A 21,301-nucleotide genomic window follows, 5' to 3' on the forward strand; every position below is an offset into this window, starting at 1 on the left:
GAAGAAAAGATTTTTTAGTTGTTTAATCAATCAAGTATTTTTAGGTTTTTTATGAACTCTAAAAATTGCAATATATTGAATTCAACGTTGGGTGCAGCGCCTAAAACATTTAATTTTTCAGCTACAATTTATGCAGCAAATTTATTTGATTTTAATACACGTGCATGCTTACTGTATTGCGTGCTATATCATTGAAAGATTTTTCCCGTGTAGAGGTGCCCGTAAATTTGCCAAACCTGCGGTCAGTCAGTTTATTTTACTGTCAGAACCAAGCGGCAACAACATTGATTTCGTGTAAATTAAAGCTTCAGAAATTCGGTTTGCAAGCAAGTGTCATTTTTTATAAATTTGTTTATTTCATTCTATATGGTTTTAACAACAGTGAGAAAATTTGTTCCATTACTTTAAATGCTGCAATTATTAAATATTTGTATCCTTGCTGTCCTTATTGACGTTTTTATTATTCCGTTGATTAAATATTTCTAATTAACGCACGGTGTCATGTTGGTTGAAACACTCATAAATTATGTGCAAAGCATTCGTTAAAGTTAAATATCAAGTTTCGTCACTTCGCTCATTATTTGTGTTGGTTTTGTCACCTAGAAACTCTCGGGGCAGCGCTTTGTTCTCTTGTCTCGCTTTGTGCGTCTTTTGCTTCCTCACCCCTGGGGCTAATATTAATCCCCCTGTGTGCAAATTCGCGAGAGAGACCCCTTTTGTTTTTCTTGGCATTTCAGGTGAATCATCAAAGCAAGGAATAGGCTCCGTTGCACCTTCAAAAAGCAGCATCAGAAGCCCGCGGTTCTGCTCAATAAAGAGGCAGGCAAAACATCAAAGAACTGCAACTTTTGTCCTTTGCAATTGCAAATGCTCCGGTCCATTGATAACGAATCTTGACTCCTGAAGAACAAAGCATACAGGGCGCGTTGGGCAATTTCACGGCAGTGTTTGTAATTGACCTGCAAAACGGGGATTTTATCGAGGAAATAAATACGAAAAATATTTCATACATAAAATGAATTTTATTTCGAACCAATAGTCTCATTCTCTACAATAACTTGAGCCTAAAATTTATTTCTATTCGTAAATAAGTCTTGAAAATCAACAAGAACATTTGATTACTCAATAGAACAGACTGGATTTTTGAGTTGTCCGACGCCTCGAGCTGCACATGTCGCGTGTAGCGCGCGCTCGTCCACTGTGTTTATTGATTGTGAGAGGCGTCGGGATTTATTTGTGTATAACAAGGTGGTGACACAGTGTTTACCATCGTACGATAATTTCAACACCACGGCTAATTTCTCATAATAGTGTAACATTCTTCATTGAGATTATTGTTTGCATGTTTTTTCCTCCTTGAGTTTTCTCCTCCAACACGTAGCATAATGTTTATACTTTTTGCCCTAGTAATATCACTAAGCAACTTTACCAAGAGTTTTTGTTTTGTCGTGTGCGAATGATTCTTTTGTTCTGAATACAATGCTGTACGACTGCTGCTAATTTCCTCTTGAAGCGTTATTAAAGAAAGATAAAATTAGATAGCGGGCTTTCGTCCTCGCACATTTCATAATTATTATTATTACAGAGTTAGTACTTCCACATTGAGTTTCGTGGCGCAGTGGATAACAACATTATCATCATCATCATCATCATCAGACTTTTTATCGCAACTATTCAAAAATACACGTTCGCGCACTTTGCAAAACAACTTGAGGAAATGGCACACACTATAACGACATATATATTCGATAATATCTCTTAATTTCAGCGGTGACGAAAATAACAGTGAGTGAGTGTGTTCAAGTGAGAGAAAGAGACTTGGATTATGACTTTGCATGTCACTTGCAATAATACTGTATTTCGAGTTGATATGCAACACCTATGTCGACAGTTAACACATACGTACACGAGAGATAACAGCAATCAAGTTCCGTAATAAAATGTTTTTCATATATCCCGTATATCCGAAGATTGATGATGAGAAACCGACTCCCATTGTTAAAACGAACTCAGATCAAATAAAACGCAGCTCTCGCCACAACTTCTTAATACATGCTGCCGCTCATTGTCAGAGGCTAAAATACGAGTTGACTCAAAGTGTGTTTACGTGTGTGGCTGCAGGACATGCCTTGAAAGATAAAATTGCATAATATGTGAGTATCTAGCATCATTCAACAAGTGCCCCGTTAGTATAGAACATTCTTGGAACTGTGCGGTGGGCTCTAGAAATTTGGATATTGGTGGCTATACACGTCTACGTTTAATAGCACCAATGAAACATTTAGATTAACAGGGAAGGGCGAACGTTAATTTATCAAATCATCTTCTACCACTGTTGAACATTTTTATTTGAACGGCAAATGTAAATATTTTATGTTTACCCTGACCTTGACGATTTATTTTGTTTTGAAATTCGCGTAACCCACTGAGATCACTCACTCGTTCAAAAACAAATACGGAAGTCGCGCCACTTCCGACGGACCCCATAGCAAATACATCTTTTTATAGCTCTGTGCCAGTCGCTAAAAATCACAGATATTCTGCCACGAGAGAGTGGGATGCAACTTGGCGACGCACAAATTGCTAAGTTGCAAATGAAACACACAGCGCACCTACATGCAGATCAGAGTGCCAGAGGGCCCAGAACTTGCGGTGATTAAATGGGACAGAACATCTTGCGCGCACTAATCTTTCTCGCAGTTGAGGCGCACAGCCTCTGGTGGTACAGTAGTGGCGTTGAACAACTAGCACAACTTTACCTTTGTACATGCACAGCAGCTTGGTAATTTATCATGCAAAATTTGCCACCGCGGTCGCGGCATCAAGACAAGTGCAGTTTGGAGTTTGTAGCACCGATTTAACGAGAGCTGAGTGAATCTAAATTTTCGTCCAAACCTTAAAACCTTTGTCACCTATGTACAGATATAGAAACATTGAACGCGGTGTAGTGTGTATGGTTTTTCAACAACAAGATAACCGTCTTGAGGAACATGTTCTCTTTTGGGGTTTGCAACCGTTTTTTTTATTGAGTACTTTTTGATTTCTATTTACAATTTTTACACTCTTTCCTATTTACATTGGCGGTTGTGGCTTCCGTTGAAAATAATTCACGCGTCGGGTGCAACTTTTGATTCAGACTGTGACGTATTGCACCGAATTGTATTCACACGTTACCCTATGTTTCGCGGCTTTGAATTGCAAATCGAAAAAAATGGAGCGCGTTTTATCTCGCATAATATGCAAGTGAGGCTCATACAAGCATAATAGGGAGATATGCTGGCGGTTACGCGCGCACGTTTGCCTGCAAAGAATCTAGCGCGGCGATCTGGCCCGCGGTGCGTGAGCTCTGACACACCGCGAGGCAGGTCACCGTCCGTTCGTTCGTCTGATAAACAAACAAAAAAATACCTGCGAAAATAAACCGGTTTATCTAAATTTACGTGGCCTATAATTAGATCTAGCACTGGATCCGCACAAAATCCTCTTGAACGCTTGCCTAAACTCTGGACTAAATATGGTGTAGATCACTGGGTTCAGCGTCGAGTTGAAGTAACCCAACCACAGAAAGAAACTGGCGATGTTGTCGTTGATGTAGCAGGACTCGCACAGCGGCATCAGCAGCGCCATGATGAAGAAGGGCAGCCAGCAGATGACGAAGGCGCCGGTGATGATGGCCAGCGTCTTGGCGGCCTTGCGTTCCCGCTTCGCCTCCATCGTCTCCTTGCGTTCGCGCCGCTCCTTCATCGGATCGCTCTTCGGCTGGTCGATGGTGGAGACGGTGGGCGTGGGCGGAGCCGCGTCGAGGCGGCGGCTGCTGCCGCCGCCGAGGTCCTTTTGCAGGATCTCGACGCGGCTCATGTCGCTCATGTGGCTCTGGTGGCTGGCCGAGCCGTTGTTGGTCGACGACTTGTCCGGCGACACGTTGGCCGACGGCGGCGCCATCGACGCGGGGGTGGCCGGCGCGGAGATGACAGGCACGCTTATCGTGAATTCGGTGGTGCTCTCCAGCGGCGGGTGCTCGACCGGCCGCTCCAGGCTCGTGGTGTTGGTCACAGCCACGGTCAGCGTGGCTACGCTCTCCTCCACCTGCTTCTTGTTTTTCCGCTTCTTGCGCTTGGCGGGCGGCGTCGAGTTGTTCATGGCCGACGCGGTCGGCGCCTTGCCCACGCGGTGCCGGATCCGCTTGCGCGCCGTCTGGAAGATCTTCCAGTAAAGCACCAGGATGACCAGAAGCGGCACGTAAAATGTTGAGCATGTGGCGAATATCTGATAGCCGAGGTCCTGCGACACCAAACACTTTTGCTGCAGGTTTATCCTGTCCAGGTAGCCGGGGTCCTTCCAACCGAACTGGGGTGCCAACGACACCACTATCGCCACACTCCAGATCAGCAGAATCATGATGCCTATCCGCCTGCCGTTGCGGTTCTGGATGTAGTCCACGTTGGTTACCGCCCAGTACCTGAAAAATAAAATCACAGTTTACCTGAAGTGGTAATGGAGATGTTCAGAAAATTAACTCTCTTTTAATTTTAATCTGTCACGGCAAAATCCCGTTACCTCCCGCACGAACGGGTAAAATTGGAATATTAACATAAATTCAACTTACAAATATAAGTTTTGTTATGATGAAAGTTTCATTCATGTCAATATTTCGTTATTCTGAGCATTATACGTAAGTCTAAAGAGTGAAATATTTGAGACAGTTTTCTGTTTTTTTTCTGTTAGCTTAAAAATTTTAGCATCACGCATTTTAAACAGATTTGAGCAATGCTTTGAACAATCTGACAATATTATAATCATTTTGCACAGCAGAATTATAAACTATATCTATGCTGCTAAATTTTAACAGAGTCTCGAAGGTAATAATTATTTGAAAAGTAAGTTTACTTTAGGAGCAAAGATCACGTAAAATTGGAGCATTTTGATTATATAATATTATTTGTGAGAAAACTTGCTCTAAAACATGGCTCAAAAGTGAATTTTTTTCGCTAAAACCACGTCTTCTCAAATTCCTAATCCTCTAAATGGTAAAAATGAAGTTACAATTACAATTTTTTATTCTCATGCATTGCTGAAATTAATAAAGCGTCTGATGATGACCGCGGATTAAAACTATAAATTTTAAGTTGCAAAGAGTCGCTTGAGTTCAAATAATCTAAACCAAAAATCATATGGTTTACAAAAAATGAAAAGCACAGTCGCTTGAGGCTAAAACTGATGCGGTACAATGCTGCTAATTTTCCTGATTTAAAGCAATATAAATTAAAAGTTAAACCAATACCGACAATATGCATACACCATAAAATAATAAACACAACATGTTTAGCATATAAATAAATAATAAACAAAGCCGGCCAAACCGTTAATCCAACAAGGAAACGTTCAGTTTTTTCATCCATTCAACTGACTGGAACTGTTATCACGACATAGACAATCTATAATATTTTTTACAGGAAAATAATAACTGATAAAAACTGACCACATTTTAACCAAAAAGCCTGTTTTCGGATTTCCTGTGTGTTGCAATATTTCCTTAAAAAAAAAGAAAAAAGGGTTCTTTCTATTTAATTTTCATATTTATTAAGTGATCTTAAGCAGAAATGAATTCTAGTAAAGGCGATTACAAAGAATTTTAGTGATACTAAACGATTTATAATTATCCATCATAAGGAAACATTTTTATGACTGCTCACGTCATAAGTTTCCATTAGGCATGAAAAAGAACAAAAGGAAAAAAATCGTCTCAAAATTAAAACTTAAAGTTTCTCCTGTCTCTCGCTCATAAATCAAATTCAGGTTGAGCTGTGATTAAGCGAAGCGATTAAATTTTTCCTTGCTTCCTCATCTGCATGGAATAGAACGAGTTCTTTTGTCTGCCGCCGCCGTGTCTCGCTGGCCTGCCTGTGCCGTCGTTTCCAGCACACTATTCAGTGGCGAACAGCGAGTACAAAAAGACGACTTCTTCTCGGCGGCAGAAACAAAGACAAACGAACTGTCAACGCGCGGCGGGCGGGAACAAAAGCGGCGGGCGAGCGAAAGGGTAATTTGCATGAAAATAGCAATCGTGGTGTAGCGCGCGACGGTGTCTCACCTGTCAACGGCGATAGCAACAAGGTGCAGAATCGACGCTGTGCAGCAGAGGACGTCGCTCGAGGTCCACATGTCGCACAACTCAGGTCCCAGAATCCATCCTTTGCTTATCTGGAACACAAAGTGACGCATCACGTTAGCTAGAGGCCGAGTTAATAGAGCCGCCACAGCAGCAGCCGCCGCCGATTAATCCCTGTGCAGTGAGCGAGCACAATTTTTGCTTATCGCTCGGGCGCATTCGCTTGATATTAGTAGAGCACAGAGACTAAGCGAGAATATTGCGAGCGGCGTTTGTCATATTGATTTTGTCCACGATAAATCCGATTGGAAATCGTGTTTGCTGGATTTATTGGTGAAGCGGTGCATCCAGGCAGTCGGTTGGGTACACACTGGCCGCCCCATATCGCCACTGCCGCACCGTGTGGGTAATAAAATTTTGTCATATCTGAGCACAGCATTTTTTTTTCATTTAACCTTATTTCGAACCAATCAGGCCTTATCGCTCATTGGGATCACCTCCACCCTTGTCTCCCTGGAAACGGAGAATGTATCAGCCAAGAGGTGCTTTCGAAATCCGGGTCAAGTGAAAATGAATTGAAAAAATTATGAACTATCTGTTGCAGTGTATTGTTCGCAGAATCCCATCTTTCCTGCCACAAGCGAGCGCGCGGACAGAGGGAATTTTATTTGTAAACAGAGCGTTGCATTTGCTCCCATTATATTGTTTTATTCATCCTCTTTCTCTAGGAAGGAAAGCATTTGTTCGCGCGGTTGACCTAAATAGAGAGGAAAACGTCATCCATATTCAAGTTTGTGCAAGTGATAAAAATTATAGCACATACACTCTGGCAACAAATGCCTCAGTGAATTGATGAGAAGCGATGCAAGGTTAAATATGCTGGGATTTAATGCCAAGCAGAGTATATCACGATGGTTGAAATTTAATCAACCACTGAAACATTTCTGTTGATGTTTTTAATACATTAAGCACGGAGAGAGATTGTATTCCACTGACAAGGAAACTGTGACGGTTCTATGTTTTTAATTATAGTGACTTTATTGAGTTCGTGACCTGGTGGTAAATTCGAGGTCTGATTTTTTTCAATTCAAAAAATTCTTAGCGAATTTTGAAGGTTTCAATTATGATAGAGAGATTTGGTTTAGACTTTAAGAGACTCTTTTCTAGACTATTTCGTTCGAGGGGGGTCATTTATGTGACATTGTGAAAAATATTATAATCATCCCTGAGGGTTTTTTTGCGGGCTCTGATAAAATTTGCACTCATTTTCCCGTTGATCAAAATTTTCCTGCATTTTTATATTCACCATATTTACAAAAACTACATTGTGTTGAAATTTTTATTTAATATTTTCCATAGCATTTTCCTCCACACAACAGATAACAATATTATCTCGAGGACCATTTTTTGGGACTCTATTATTTGTTAATCGGCTAAAAAATTGGAACAGTTATTTTAAGCCATAAATGAGTTATTGGTTTTGCGTCAAAATTTTAAAAAAAATATGGAATATTCCGGAAAGCAAAAAATGACGCACTGTTTCGTAAATATACAGTATATCGATAAAAATCATAAATAAATTGAAGCTGGCTTCAAAAGTAGATTTTAATGCATTTTCCAGGTCTGTTATATCCTATAAGATCCTCCAGATGAACCTTCCAAATAATTATTAAAACATACTCACGTCGTTTGAATTGTGCTATAGCAGAGTTCAATAAATTCACCGCATAAACTAAAAGTGACATCATAAGAGTTTCCTTGTGAACGCAATCTTATCTTCTGCCCACGGATTTGCCAAATAATGATTCCTCAACGAGGGAAAAAAGGGAAAATGTGGCAAGCAAAAGATTGCATTTCAATTTCAGGGAATAAGGCGAGGAGAGGAAATCGACTCTTGTAAATTCAGCACAGCAGCGTACAATATTGCTTGCATTGTGCGACGAGCGGAATGGGTTGTGTGTGTCAATCTTGCGTCGAGCAGGAGGTGAGCGAGCGCAAACCTTCCGTTTCCACACGCGCCCTTTTCGCCGCATGTGTCTCCGATATATAACTCAAGGGTGGATGCTGATCGATTTTTGGTGTTCGTGTGAGCGCTTTCATTTTGTCACTCAGCGCGAACGCCTTTCGCTCGCTCGCTCGCCAGCAGCCAGCCAGCCGAGCCCAGGCTATCAAACCGAACCTTCCGTGCCATAAAAGCGGCGAGAAGAAAAGCTGTTGATGAGGGCTGCATCGCTTTCTGAGGTTAGCGTCAAAACGGGGGATTTCGCTTACTCTCGCGATGCGAACACAAGCCTGCGCTGCAAACAGGCCGGAGCGTCTGGCGCGGAGAGCAAAAAGCTGTTTTGCATTAGTCACAAGAACGAAGCGCGTGCTAAAAAACTCAATGTGGGCTGAGTGTTTATCCCTTTGACGCAAACCATCATGGCTTTTAATCCTGCCATGACTTGCCGAAAAAAGTGTGAAATTTTCGACTAATGCATCGCTTCCTTGCAAAATGCGTAAGTGACATTTTGAAACAAAAGATCGATACACATTTGTTTTTTAATAATGGAATATTTCTAGCAATACGAGTAAACAGAGTTCACTTCAACACATTAAATAGTTCAGCTAATGATATTTGGATTTATGCTCTTAAATCTAGTTAAATGTCAGCAAAATTTTTACGCAAAAACAGTGCCGAATAATTTTCACGTATAAATTTTACGCTCTCCGACGCCACAAAATAAGGCCTAACATGCAGAAAATTGATACTTGCCTCAAACAAGCTACATCGATGAAGTCATTGTTTGGCAATGCGGGTTTGTATTAAAATTGATTTTGTCAGTGTTAGGATTAGCTAGTTGCAATATGACGAATAATGAAAATCGTGAAAGTCGCATTGTCTAGAAATAGGTACATCGATTTGTGCAGAAATAAACTTGTAAAAAGGCCCATGAATTTTTTAGCCAGATTCTATTATCAGTCTGAAAGGATCTACCGTCTTCCTGCGGTTTATTTGCATAAATGCAAAAACGCGCGTGTTTTGCGATTGAGCTTATATGGAGAGACGATAAAAATGGTGCTCTGATAGATTATTTCATTCTTTGAGCCAGGCAGCTGATTCATATTAAAAGTCATGAGCTTGTCGGTTTATTTCTAGGGTTAAACAATCACACTTGCTTGCTCCCACACCTCATGAATAATGCAGATGGAGCGTCGGATTTTATGGCCGCCCGTGGAGGTAAGTAGAGCAGGTGAAAGGCAAAGAGAGGCAGAAAAGATTGGAAATGCGTGGCATGTAAATCGAGTTCGATGGATGAAATATATTCATTTTGGCTGCAGTCAAAAGTTATTGCTGAATTAAGAAAATTTTCGTATTCAATCACTTTATTAAAACATGAATATAAAAAAGGCATAAAATATGAATAAAATTAATTTTGTTTCGTCGCTGTGCAAGATTTACGAAAAAAGGCTGTCGTATTTTGTCTGGTTTGATCGAAAGAGCGTTCCGAAAGATTAAAAATACTAGGGGGTTTGGTTTTAATCTACTCTTAGGGTTAAAATATATGTAAATGGTAGTTTTATTTTGTTCTAAAATAGTTGATTTTTCGTTGACAGTTTCGTTAAAATTTTACCATCTGTGCAAAAGTGAAAAACAAAAAATTTAGATATAGTTTTTTTTTAATTTGGATTGTGTGGACCAAAGTCAACATATATAACTGAAAAAAATGCCCCCGCAGCCTGCCCTTTGTAACGCTCATTTCGATTTTCAGTATACATAATTTAATTTTTCCAATAATTTCATGACCGTATCATAACTAGGCTTGATTTTTCCTCCTCGGAGACTGGGGAAGTCGGATTAAGTGACGGTGCCGCAGGGCATTCGGCGCCAGGTCCTCCCTCTCATTGTCAGCGCAGAGAGTGTCTCCAGATGGTAATTGCATTCTTCAGTGTGAGCGCTAGCTCCAATTCGATTGTATCGTTTTAATGCGATCAAGCGCCCGCGCCATATTTCTGGCGCAGCGAAAGCAGCAGTAGCAGCGTCTTCCATTTCCAAATAGTAATCTAATCAGGTAGTTGCTGTGCGCCCTGCCAAGCTGACGGCAAACCCAATTAGTTGTGCCGGCTGCACCTCTCTTATACATTTGGCCGCCTCCTCCTTCTCCACCGCCGCCGCCGCCGCACGCATTAGAACGCATATTGTCGCCGTTGCCAATAATCAGACTAATCATAAGTGGCGCTAGCTGCACTCGCTGAGTGTTTTAATGGCACCCTAAGTGACTTCCTGCTTACGCGTGAATAAATTTCTCACCGGAGGCTGGATGATTGCCCGCTCTTTGCCCAACGTACCTCCTGGAGTGCGCACGAATTGCCCGCGCATTGCAATTTGCAAATTAATTACTCACTCGGTACGAGCTTTTTCACTTCGCCCTGAGACTGGTTAAAGTAATTGTTATTAGTGTGCCACTGGCAGCTTCGGCTCAAGCTTTTGCGATTCTGACCCGATCGAGCGAAAGAAGGAGGTTTATACTGGAAAGTTGCGGGATAAGATCTTTTCTATTTTTTATGTGATGAGCTAGGGAGTCTCCGAGGGATCGAGGTCTATTTAAAGTTGATTCGGTTTGAAGGGGAAATGGAGAGTGTAGCTGCGCAACGAAGAAGTGATATAAAGAAAATATTCCGTGTTATTGAAAGGGCGCATTTAAATCATTCCTTTCCTGCGAATTAAAATAGAAACAAGAAGATCTGATTAAATTTGACACAGATTTTGTGTTACCTTTTTATAATAAAATTCAGGTGGAAGCTAATCAAATAAACTTCTTGTAAAGATTCCACAAAAAATCTGGGCAAATTTGGCACGAGGAGAGCCGAATATAAGTGAACAAGAGAAGAGCAAAATTTTCTCTTATATGTTCTCAAACTGGACACGACTTGTCAGCGCAGTTCTTAGTCAGCAAAAAATCCATACCACAAAACCAGCTGTGTAAAATTATTCTGTAATCAAATTCCAGCTGCGTGTAATTTCTTCTATTTTAATTTACACAAAATTTTGGTTTAGCCTATTCTTGGGTAGAAAAATTATTCTGACCAAATTAAATTTAGTGTCATTCTTTATCGGTCCAGGCAACATTCTACCAATTCTCAAGCAAATGGGCTATTAAATTAGAATGCTTTAGTATAATTGTTTCCTCTTTTCCAATAAATGCATTTACATACTTTTTTTGTAGAAATGAAGGAAACTCTATACAAGCTTTTCTATTTTTACCCCTCCAAGATAGTATGGAAATGCGCTGCAAAATATACACTCTGTGAGCAACGAAGGAAACCAAGAAAACATTTCTGAGTGAGCCCATAAGAGATTTGGCAGTCTTCACTCCTCTACGAACTTTCCATAAAATTGCAAACGACAAAAGGATTTATTTACCCTGCCCAAAACTTCCTTTCACTATCTCTCTTTTATCTGACGTTTTTAGCGTCCTTGCTTATTTTAACTCACACGTAAATAACACCATAAATACATGAAAGTCACAGTCAATAGATGCACGATTCTAATTCTTTGAATACTTTGATATTTTAAGTGGCTTCTATTAGCTTTAGAGACATATCATTTTGACGGCGAAATGGCGAGCAAGTGTATGTGACAGTCCGTTCGACTGTGATGGAATAAAAACCTCTCCTAATCGGTGTCATCGGTCTGGAGTACGCACTCGAACAGTGTGACATTCGCGAAAGAGTGCATCAACCAGAGGGTGTTTTAAAAATTGTCACACACCCATAACCCTGGCACATTTCAGCTGCGGTCAGTATTTCATTTGATAATTCGTCGCATCGGGGGCTCAAACACAAATAATTACCACGTATGTCAGCGATGACGGAATAATCACAAATTCACCTCCCACTGAATAAATACAAATGATATTTTGGGAATAAATTTTGGGGAATACATTTGCACTTGCATTATTGAATATGGTATTTTTCTCTGTGGTTATGATCGATTGTTGACCCTGTTTTTCCAGTGTTTTGAATGTTTTTAAAATACATATTCAAATTTTTGTCATTATCAGGTGGAAACCATGTGCTGCAAGACGAATTACTTCTTGATTGAGCAAAAGTGATTTTTTGCAGTTTAATCAATATTTATTAATTATTTGTTTGTTTTCCAGTTGATCTTTTGGGAATGAGAATATTATTATACGTGGCAATTTTACTGTTGTTATTTAACATTCAAATCTGCACAATTTCTCAATACATTTAATTCGGTAGAAATAATTTAAGAAATTTGAATTTTGAGTTGATGATGTAAAATGTGATATAAAATATTTCGTTGCCATGATTAAGAAAAATCCTATGAAAATTTTTGTTTACATTTACAACGAGACGTTGCTCGTGTGCAGTAAAAATTTTCTAAACGAATAAGGGTTAATACTATTATACATTTAGCATGATTCTCATAAAATTCTTTTTCGTGTGCAAATGGTTAAAAGGGCGCACAATTAAGTGGAAACTGTGTTAGCTAAACCAACGCAAATTTTAAGGTTGTTCTGATTTAGCCAAACGTATAGTATTATGAGTAGTATATGTAGTGAGAACGCACAGAACCTTGGGGATGCTATCGTAATGCCGTAAACAAGCTTACAGTGCTCATTGGCTTCGTTGGTCCACGTGATCTTTAAAGAGATTGCCTTTTTTCATCCACCTTGAAGGTTTTATTTCCCAAAACAAACAGCAAAGTCGACGCTCGTTTGCGCAGAAAAGACTCGCCACTTAACTGATTGTCTCGCGCGCCGACGGACAAAGTTATTTTGTCCGAAAAAGCTCGTTTTGTGCTGGTTAACCTTCTGCGAAAACATTTATCTCGGCACACTCTGCCTCGCTCTTCCGCAAAATCTGGCCAACCTCGTGTTTTCTTATTAAAAATCCATCACGTTGTTTTTCCACTTCCGTGGGAAAATTAATTCTATGTTTAACTTTGCGCGCCGGCACAACATGGCGCCTTTTTTCCAAATACACATTATTTCGCAGCTGCCGTTTCAGCGGAAAAAGTTTTGTTGCGCGAAAGAATGGTTCTCTGATGTACATAAATATTTTTGGATACAAAAGTTTTTACAGCGCGCAGCTCTCGTTATTTTCTCTTTTCCACCGGCGGGTGAAATAGCCGGGGAGACAAAGCTTTCCGCTGCAAATTAGATTTTCGGTTGGTTAGGCGTCAGCTTTCTTTGACATCAGGTCGTGCGTGAAAACACTTAAAAATAACACAATGTCCAAGATGGAAAGGCAGAAAATAAAAGCTTTTAACAGCCTTCATATTCGGCGTAAACGCTGCCGCCTCGCTCCTTCTTTTCTGTCCCCTCTCTCAGCCAGCCTGAGCGCATGTGATTCTGCTGCTGCCATAAGCTCGTGCTGCTTCTAAGAAAATATCTAGAAAGGCGGCCTGTGCAGACGAGAGAAAAAAGGGAACAGGAAGACATCGTCAATAGAAATAAGACCTAATTTCTTTTGAGTGCATTTCAATGCGACGCAATAATCACAATTGTCGATGAAAATATTCCGTCTTAAACGATGTCAAAAGGCTTCCTTTTGAACCGAGACCTATTTCCAGCATCCGTCCAGCAAATGAATATTGCTGTCATCTTTCCACTCGACAACAATAATGCTGCTTTATTTCACTGCGCACGAATTCTCCGTTCTTTCTCGGCTGCTTTCTTTGTGTTTCATTGGCAATAAAAATGACTTCATTTCGCGCCGCGAGGCGAACATGCTGAAGAAAGAAGAAAATTCCTTTTTACGCGAGAGTCCGAAGACAAGCAGGCAGCCAAATCGATTCGATGGGCCTTCCCACTTCTTAAATTTAAAGAATTTAGCGACGATTCCACAATTATACCGTTCATTTAATCCCTTCAAATGGGTAGGCAACCTGTATAGCAGAAACACGAAGCAGGTTGCCTAACGTACAATAGATTAGTTCACTTAAGTTACTATCGAGTGGCAATAATTACAAATAAAAACTTAAATAATGAGTCAGAAAGCAAGAGAGAATCCTCCAAATCAAGATTTCTAAAAAGAGCTCTTTCCGTATCCAAATTAATGAAATCCAGGCTGACATATAAATTAGCAGACACTGATTTCCTTGTAAAAGAATTGCAAACGAGATTTTCATTGCCGGAGACTGATTCATTTAAAAAGTTCATGGCTAACCAGGATTTTAAGGCCTCCGAAATCGACCCGGGGTTTTTCGTCACCCCTGCCATGGTCAACCAAAATTGGAAGGGAGCCATGTTTATTAACAGACATATGTTCACGAGACACGCTTGTCACGGTTTTCACTATTTGATCTGTAATAAATTGACCTATCACTCCTGCGCGAGTGAGGACTGCGAGTGCAAATTCTGTGATATTAAACAAATTAACTTTTACCATTTTTTTGAATGTGTTAAGAACAATCTGACGTTGTGCCAAGCCGCCAAAGCAAAAACGAGCATTGATATGTGATTTAATTACTCTATATTTTATGTCTGTTGTACACCTTTTGGTGTTTAATAAATATTTCATTCAAAGCAAGAGAGTATATCTTTTTTTTCAAAGCTGGCTCCTTATTATAAAAATGCTGATTGAAAAATTGACTTCGCTCAATCGGTGCTTATAGGTGCTGAGCTCATTGCCCGTGGGAAGTGCTGCATGAGTAGAGGTTCTATGGAACACAAATTATCTGTCTGAAATAACTAGCTTTTGAAAATTCAATGTCTAGTATCCAGCTCCAAACTTAAACATCAATGTGAATATAATTATTCTAGTTCAAAAATGCTCTGCAAAAATAGCACTAGCTTCTTACACAGGACAATATTAGACTGCGGTTAAGCTTTCACAACAACCTACCCGTTTGCTCATCATAATAAAATACTTTCCATTTCGTTTTGTTTTGGCTAGCATATTCCATATAGGAATTCCTCAGCCACGCTTCCAACAGTTTGTGGTTGCACAACTGTTAATTCTTAGGTTTAAGTATGCGTCGTTACTTTTAATTTCCGCCCTGTTTTGTGCTAAAGGAAAACAAATGCAAAATTACACTAAGCACGTCCCTGTTCTAGTTATCTCCAAAGCTATTTAGCTTTCCCTGCAGAGTAGATATTATAATACCTTCGCTTTTGAGTTAAGAGGCTACCTTCCTTCAAAATGTCTGTGCAATTCCTTTCACGGCAATTAATTTGCATGACAACTCCAAAGTTTTACTCAGCAAAGCTTTCACCATCACCATCATCAGCAGAAGAGTTTAGTAGATTTTCCTGAGCAAACTCTCTCTCTCCCCTGAGAAGTTAATGAAATTTTGGCGAGATTGTGTAAGAGATGGATGCCTTCGTGAGTTGCTAGTTTTGACAGCTTGCCAATTCGTATCAGATGAATTTCAAAATAAAATCAAGTGGAACTAATTTAATGAGATTTTACAATTTAACTTTGCAAAATCTATTCAATAAAATTGTTCGAGATAAAATGTTCTGACAAAAATTATAATATTAGATAGAGGCGTTTATCTTCAAATGGCATTACAAGAGAATCATTCAAAAATTCAAATTATAAAATGACTTTTTAGATCTGCGCTGGTTCACTACTAAGAATGGATAGCTTATCAAAATTCTGACTGAGAGGAAAAATTAAATGACAAGCTCTTTACTGTACAGCAGCCGTTTCAGCCCTGCAGGTCTCATCAACAGTGCTTTACCCCCAAAAGAAAATTCATAACACAGTATTAGCTGCAGAGAATTATATTATTCCTCCGCCTTAACTCATTGCTGGGAAAAATCGAAAAGAGGAACGAGAACACACTCTCCAGCAAGAAAAGGGCGACAATCGAAAGTGAAAGGTTTTGTTCAGCGACGCGCAATTTCAGCTTGCCAGGACGCTTTGTAGCGGGTCAGGAGTGCGATCCTGTCTTTTTGTTGTGAACCAACAATTATCGACGGTTTGAATTATTGCATAATTGACCAGTTGCATAAACCCTTAGTTATCAAAGCCGCCAACAGATGGCGCAACCACAGACTTTCTTAAAAATTTTGTTTTAAGCGGTTTTAAGGCATTTCTGCTGCGATTTCAGACTCAATCTAGCTATTTTGCTTTTTTTAATTAATTTGCTTTTTTTGACGTTCTAATAACCAAAATCGGTTCAGCCATTCGCCGTAGAAACGTTGGAAAAGATTTTTTTTATTTCAAAAACTATTTTTTCACGATTCTACGGCGATTGGCTGAACCGATTTTGGTTTTCAGCTCGTCAAAAAAAGCATATTAATTAAAGAATGCACAGTAGCTAGATTGAGTCTGAAATCGCAGCGGAAGTGCCTTAAAATCGAAAGCCTACGGTGGCGCCATCTGTTGGCGGCTTCGAACACTTAGGGTTTACGCAACTGGTGAATTTTGCATTATTTTTTAACAGCAGGAGGATGATTTTTAAAATAATAATTGAGTTTTCACCCGTTAGCCCCACGGTGCGGTGCGAGCCGTTTAATTGTGCAGAACCCGAATCAAAGGGGGGAGTCCAACCATCAGTGTTATGTATCAAAAGAATTTGTCATTTATTATTGTAAAACAATTTCAGTTCTGGTGTTTAATTAGTGACCGATTGGATTTCAACTGTAAACCATTGCATCTATAGAATTCTTCATATAATTTTATTGAAATTTATTTTTATTTATTTAAATTCTTCATAGAATTTTTACGGTCTTCATTATTTCAACCCTCTTCCCCAAAGTTTCAAGATAAATGTGTTAAATTCAACATTACAAAATTGTATATGTTCAGATTTCTCGAATTTCAAATACCATCCGAAAGTTTTGCCGAGAACAGATCTATCATGTATCTCTTGCTGTTCAATCCGGCTGCAAATTACATAAACCGGCACCTTGTGTGCAACGATGGACGTCAAAAGTGGTGGCCGGGCTCTAAAAAGCGTTTAACACGTGCTCGCAACCACTGCCCTCGGCCAGCACAATTAATTCAGAGAAGAAGAAAACCGAAACCACACCACTCGGACTGTGACAACAATATTTGCATGCTCGTCGCCACATGGAGCGCTGGGATCAAAGGGTTGCGCGTGAAGGCAGGCAAAACAGACGCGCGCTGCTGGACTGGCATGGGGGCAAAAAGCACCCTTGTTGCCTGTGGCGCACGGATGCACCCAGCACCGGAGGGGCGTGTGTGTGTAACATCTGTCGTTAGGAAAGTGGGACATCTTCTGTATGGCGTTTGTTCTTTATGATGTCTGTTCGTAACAATTTAATAGCGCCGGTTGTGTGTTTTCCTTCGTGGTATACACGGACTTTCTGGTGAGAGCAGAGCGCATTTCGTTCTTGCTGCCGGCCAAAAGCAGCGGGGCAACCAGATGTCGTCAGACTTCCGAGTTTAGCTGTGTGTTTTTGCGGTGTTGAGACAGAGAACGTATATATAGGGGATATATTGGATTGCACCAGGGAAAATTTTTTTCTCTAATGGCTATGCTCTTTAGGAAACTCGAGAAAACGGTAACGTGTTGCATTGTTATCCGAAATTCGGCCGCTTATTGTTTCGGTTTAAACAGGGTAAAATGTTAAAATATGAAAATCATGGTAGTATAACAACGCTTTTGCCATTAAATTGAGCTTGTTGTTTTGGTTAAAGGGATTGTGCAAACAATGAAGTGAATCTCCGAATTTTGCGGTTCGTGCCAGAGTGGTAGTCAAGTTTTGCTTGCACGGACCATGTTAATGAGTCCGGCCTAATCTCATGCTCGGCCAAGCAATGCCGAAATTTGCATAAAGGAATGGAGACCTTTCTGGCCGACGCCCCAAACACATAACCTGGAAACTCAGATTTCATACCGCTCAACTGGAATTTAATATTCCAAACACGTGTGCGGCACGGCGCGATAATTGGAACCCTGGTGCTATAATAACATGTAGTTTTAGGAAATGAAGCAGTGCTAAAATGAATCTACCTTTGACTGCGCTCAAGAATAAGTGAAACTTGGAGGAAGAATACATTTTCCTTGCTCCTGCGATGAGCGAAATTGAAACTGCTGCTTCAAGTTTTATTGCGCGACGAGATGAAGAAAATATTGTAGCATCATCGTTCCGCACTTTTGCATTTACAGTTCACTTTGCGTTGACTTCCACTTTTTACGACTTTTATTGCTGCGAGGAAAAGAATGTAAGTTTCCCTCGTACGCTGTAAAGTGGAAACATGTGAGCGCATAGCTGCTCTTTGCTAACTCTTATGAAGTAAGGAACATAAGAGCATTCAGCCTGCTGCAATATTGGTCGTGTCGCTGTAAAGATTACTCAGTCAGCGTGCTGAAGCTAAATAGATTTTCCAACTGACAAGTCACCCTGTAATTTCTTTCGTGTGGGAAGTGCGAAAAGCTGCAGTTGACCGCGCTCCTGCACCGTAAAGTTTATCGCGCGTGCACTTTTTTACTGCCGTGCTAATAGTGCAAACATGGCTAGGTCGACGTCGACATGTACGAGCTCTGACCTGAAAGTCATAAAAGGATATATATTTACGGCTTGTTTTGCATAAGACTGATTGGAGCAGCCGTGCGTGAAGCGCTTTTTTAAAGCCAACTGGCACAGCTGCAAAGATAGTTGACCTTTTTGCATGAGCATTTACGCTACGACTCGACATTTATGACCTCCCATCATCCAAGGAAATTTTATTTTCTTTCCTGAATGAGAAACTTAATGTTGAAATATAGTAAAAAAATTTCTCAACTTTTATTGTTGAAATTTCTCAGCGGGAAATTTCCAATCTGATTTGTAACTTCACTTACGTTGCATATCTGGAAATATGACTTTTTTGTTCTGGTATAAGGTATTGATCAAAATGCAGCAACTGAATATTTGATTTCACCCATTATTGTTAACCGTAGTTATATTTTTGGGGTTTGTTGCAAATAATAGAACTAGTTTTGACAGTGGAAGCCAACGCATTAAACCTTAACTAGCTCGTAAACGTCTTGATACCTCGTTACATTCATCTCGGCAGAGCTTGGGATTAGCTGCAAATTTGCAAACAACATATTATCACACAGCATTCTCCACTAGAAAAAGCTAGCTGGCGAAGCTCACAGGCCGACGGACTAATTACTCCAGAATGTGAATGCGCAGCATCAAATCCGGCTTCTCCCTCTAGGCAGCTTGTGTGCAAATTAACTATTCAAGAGTCCGGCAGCAGCACAACAGAGCCGAGCTACTGCAGAATTAATTGTATCTCTGCGTCTCTGGTGAGTATATGTGTGTGTGCGCGGAGGAACGAGTGCCACTTTGTTGCCTCTTTCTGCGCTCGTCGGTGTACATAATATTAACTTAGTTATATACGTACACACGACCGTGACGAAAGTAGGTTTGGTAGCCATTACAGACTTTGGCTAGCTATTATACTCTCTGGAGCATTTGTTCGAGATAAAACAGCAGCATTTTGCAAGTGCATGCGGCAGGAGCAAATTAGGGTTCGGTCCGGGAACATTCAAAAACAAAGCAGCATGCAAAAGGAAACAAGCACCGTGTGTATATGAGCTTGTAATAAGCGGGCGTTATTAAATTTTATGCAGATTCTGGCGCAGTTAATTCCTTGCCAACGCGCTCCTGCGTTCGCCCGCGCGCGCGTGAGATGAAATTTCATCAAAAGTTTTAATTCGCGCTAAAAAATTCAAGCACACGCCATACAATGGATTTTTATATCGTTGGAAGGACGAGAGCGCAATTTGGGCGAACGTGAGACTTTTCTGCGATTGCTCAGCTTTCCCCATCCTTAAAGCAAGCAAAAATGTAAAATTCAATTGCCCTATTTACTGGATTCATTTGTTTGTAGATGCCAATAACGGCAGATGCACTCGAGGATGTCATAATGTTTCTTTTGACGTGAAATGCAGCTTCCTCGGTGTGCAGAGAGCGGTTCATTTTCCGCATTTAAACAGAACTTTCCTGTGATCCTCAGTTCCCCAGACGGAACAGGAAACTCAAGATTAAGAGCTACAACCATAGTAGCTTAAACAAGTTGCGCAGGATATTTATGTAGCAATATGAAAAAATAAGCAGCTCGCTATGCACCAAGGAAGCAGCATTTAATTTCAGTAGTAAAGTTGAAATATTTTTTGTTCGTCTTTGTTTGCCTGAATATTTCCACACAAAAAATAACTCAAATTGCAATATTTTAGAGCTCATGTATTGAACTTGTAATCCACTAAATTTTATAAAAAGAAAAAAGGAATGCAAAAAATGCCAATAGAACTGCCTGACAGAACCATTTTTCCTAATTGTACAGAATGAACGGAGCAGCAGCAAAATGCTATTTTAAAAATCTCTGTCTGCTTTGTCGCGAATAATTATGCCCCAAGCTATACCCCCTCCCAATGATGAGGTTATTGCAGAACAAGATGATGGGACGCCAACTAAATTTCCACCCCCAGCCATTCCCGACAAAAAGAAAGGCGGGCGCAAAACACTGACTGAGTGTGCATGCGCGGAGGCGAAATTTGTGTTTCAAAAAAGGCATTCCGCTAAAAGGTTTTCTTGCTGATTGCGCTAACTTTTTCAGTCATTACCAATTCCAATGGAAGAGCTGTGGCGGGTGGCGTCGACGAGTGGTTTCACTCCCAATGTGTATACGTGCGACGGGAAAAATCTGCTCCCTCTCGTTCTCTAGCAGCCAAAGAGTAATGCCCGCGCCTCCACAGGCTTACTTTTTTCGCCGCACCCTTCCAGCTAGCTGTGCTTGCGATTTTATTTCGCTGATGCATTTGTTTCAACGCCAGTCTGATGGATGTGCCAGACTCCAATGTCCTAGGCTGGAAAAGCGAGCGGAAAAACGACAATTGCGAACTTTCTTGTTGCATTTAATCAACTCTTTGCTGCTGTTCTGCTCCCACAGATTTCACCGAGGAGGAATTATGCGCACACTCTTGTTCTTCAACAATAGAATTTCCGCTCAGGAAATACACTGCAAGCCCTTTTACTTAATTGAGTCACGTTGGAAAAGTTAATTGAACATGCTCCTTCTGAGAATTTCATTATTTGTTGTAATGCTTGAAAATGTTAGATGGTAAATAAAATGATGTTAAATTTCCTTGGAGCTATTTTTATACTAATATCATTAAACAAAATTCAACTGGAATTTTTTAATATGTATGAATTCCTTGCTTTTGCGGCTAACAAATTCATTGAGCTAAACGAGCTCAAACCGTATAATGAAGAG

At 40.3% G+C, this 21,301-nt stretch overlaps 1 protein-coding gene across 3 annotated transcripts in view; it reads right to left on the reverse strand.

Annotated features, from left to right (window-relative positions):
* Positions 1–1,000: 1,000 nt before the first annotated feature.
* Positions 1,001–21,301, reverse strand: part of LOC135939888 (5-hydroxytryptamine receptor 2A-like) — an 89,733-nt gene continuing 69,432 nt past the window's right edge. For all 3 annotated transcript variants that reach the window (XM_065484495.1, XM_065484493.1, XM_065484494.1), the window contains 2 exons: positions 6,092–6,201; positions 1,001–4,459 (listed from right to left, as the gene is read on the reverse strand). In XM_065484495.1, the coding sequence (XP_065340567.1) occupies positions 3,427–4,459; positions 6,092–6,201 (1,143 nt within the window). In that variant the 3' untranslated portion in view covers positions 1,001–3,426. The remainder of the gene's footprint in view (positions 4,460–6,091; positions 6,202–21,301) is intronic.

This window comes from Cloeon dipterum, chromosome 3 (genome assembly GCF_949628265.1).
Source record: "Cloeon dipterum chromosome 3, ieCloDipt1.1, whole genome shotgun sequence".
In the NCBI taxonomy this organism is placed as follows: Eukaryota; Metazoa; Arthropoda; class Insecta; order Ephemeroptera; family Baetidae; genus Cloeon; species Cloeon dipterum.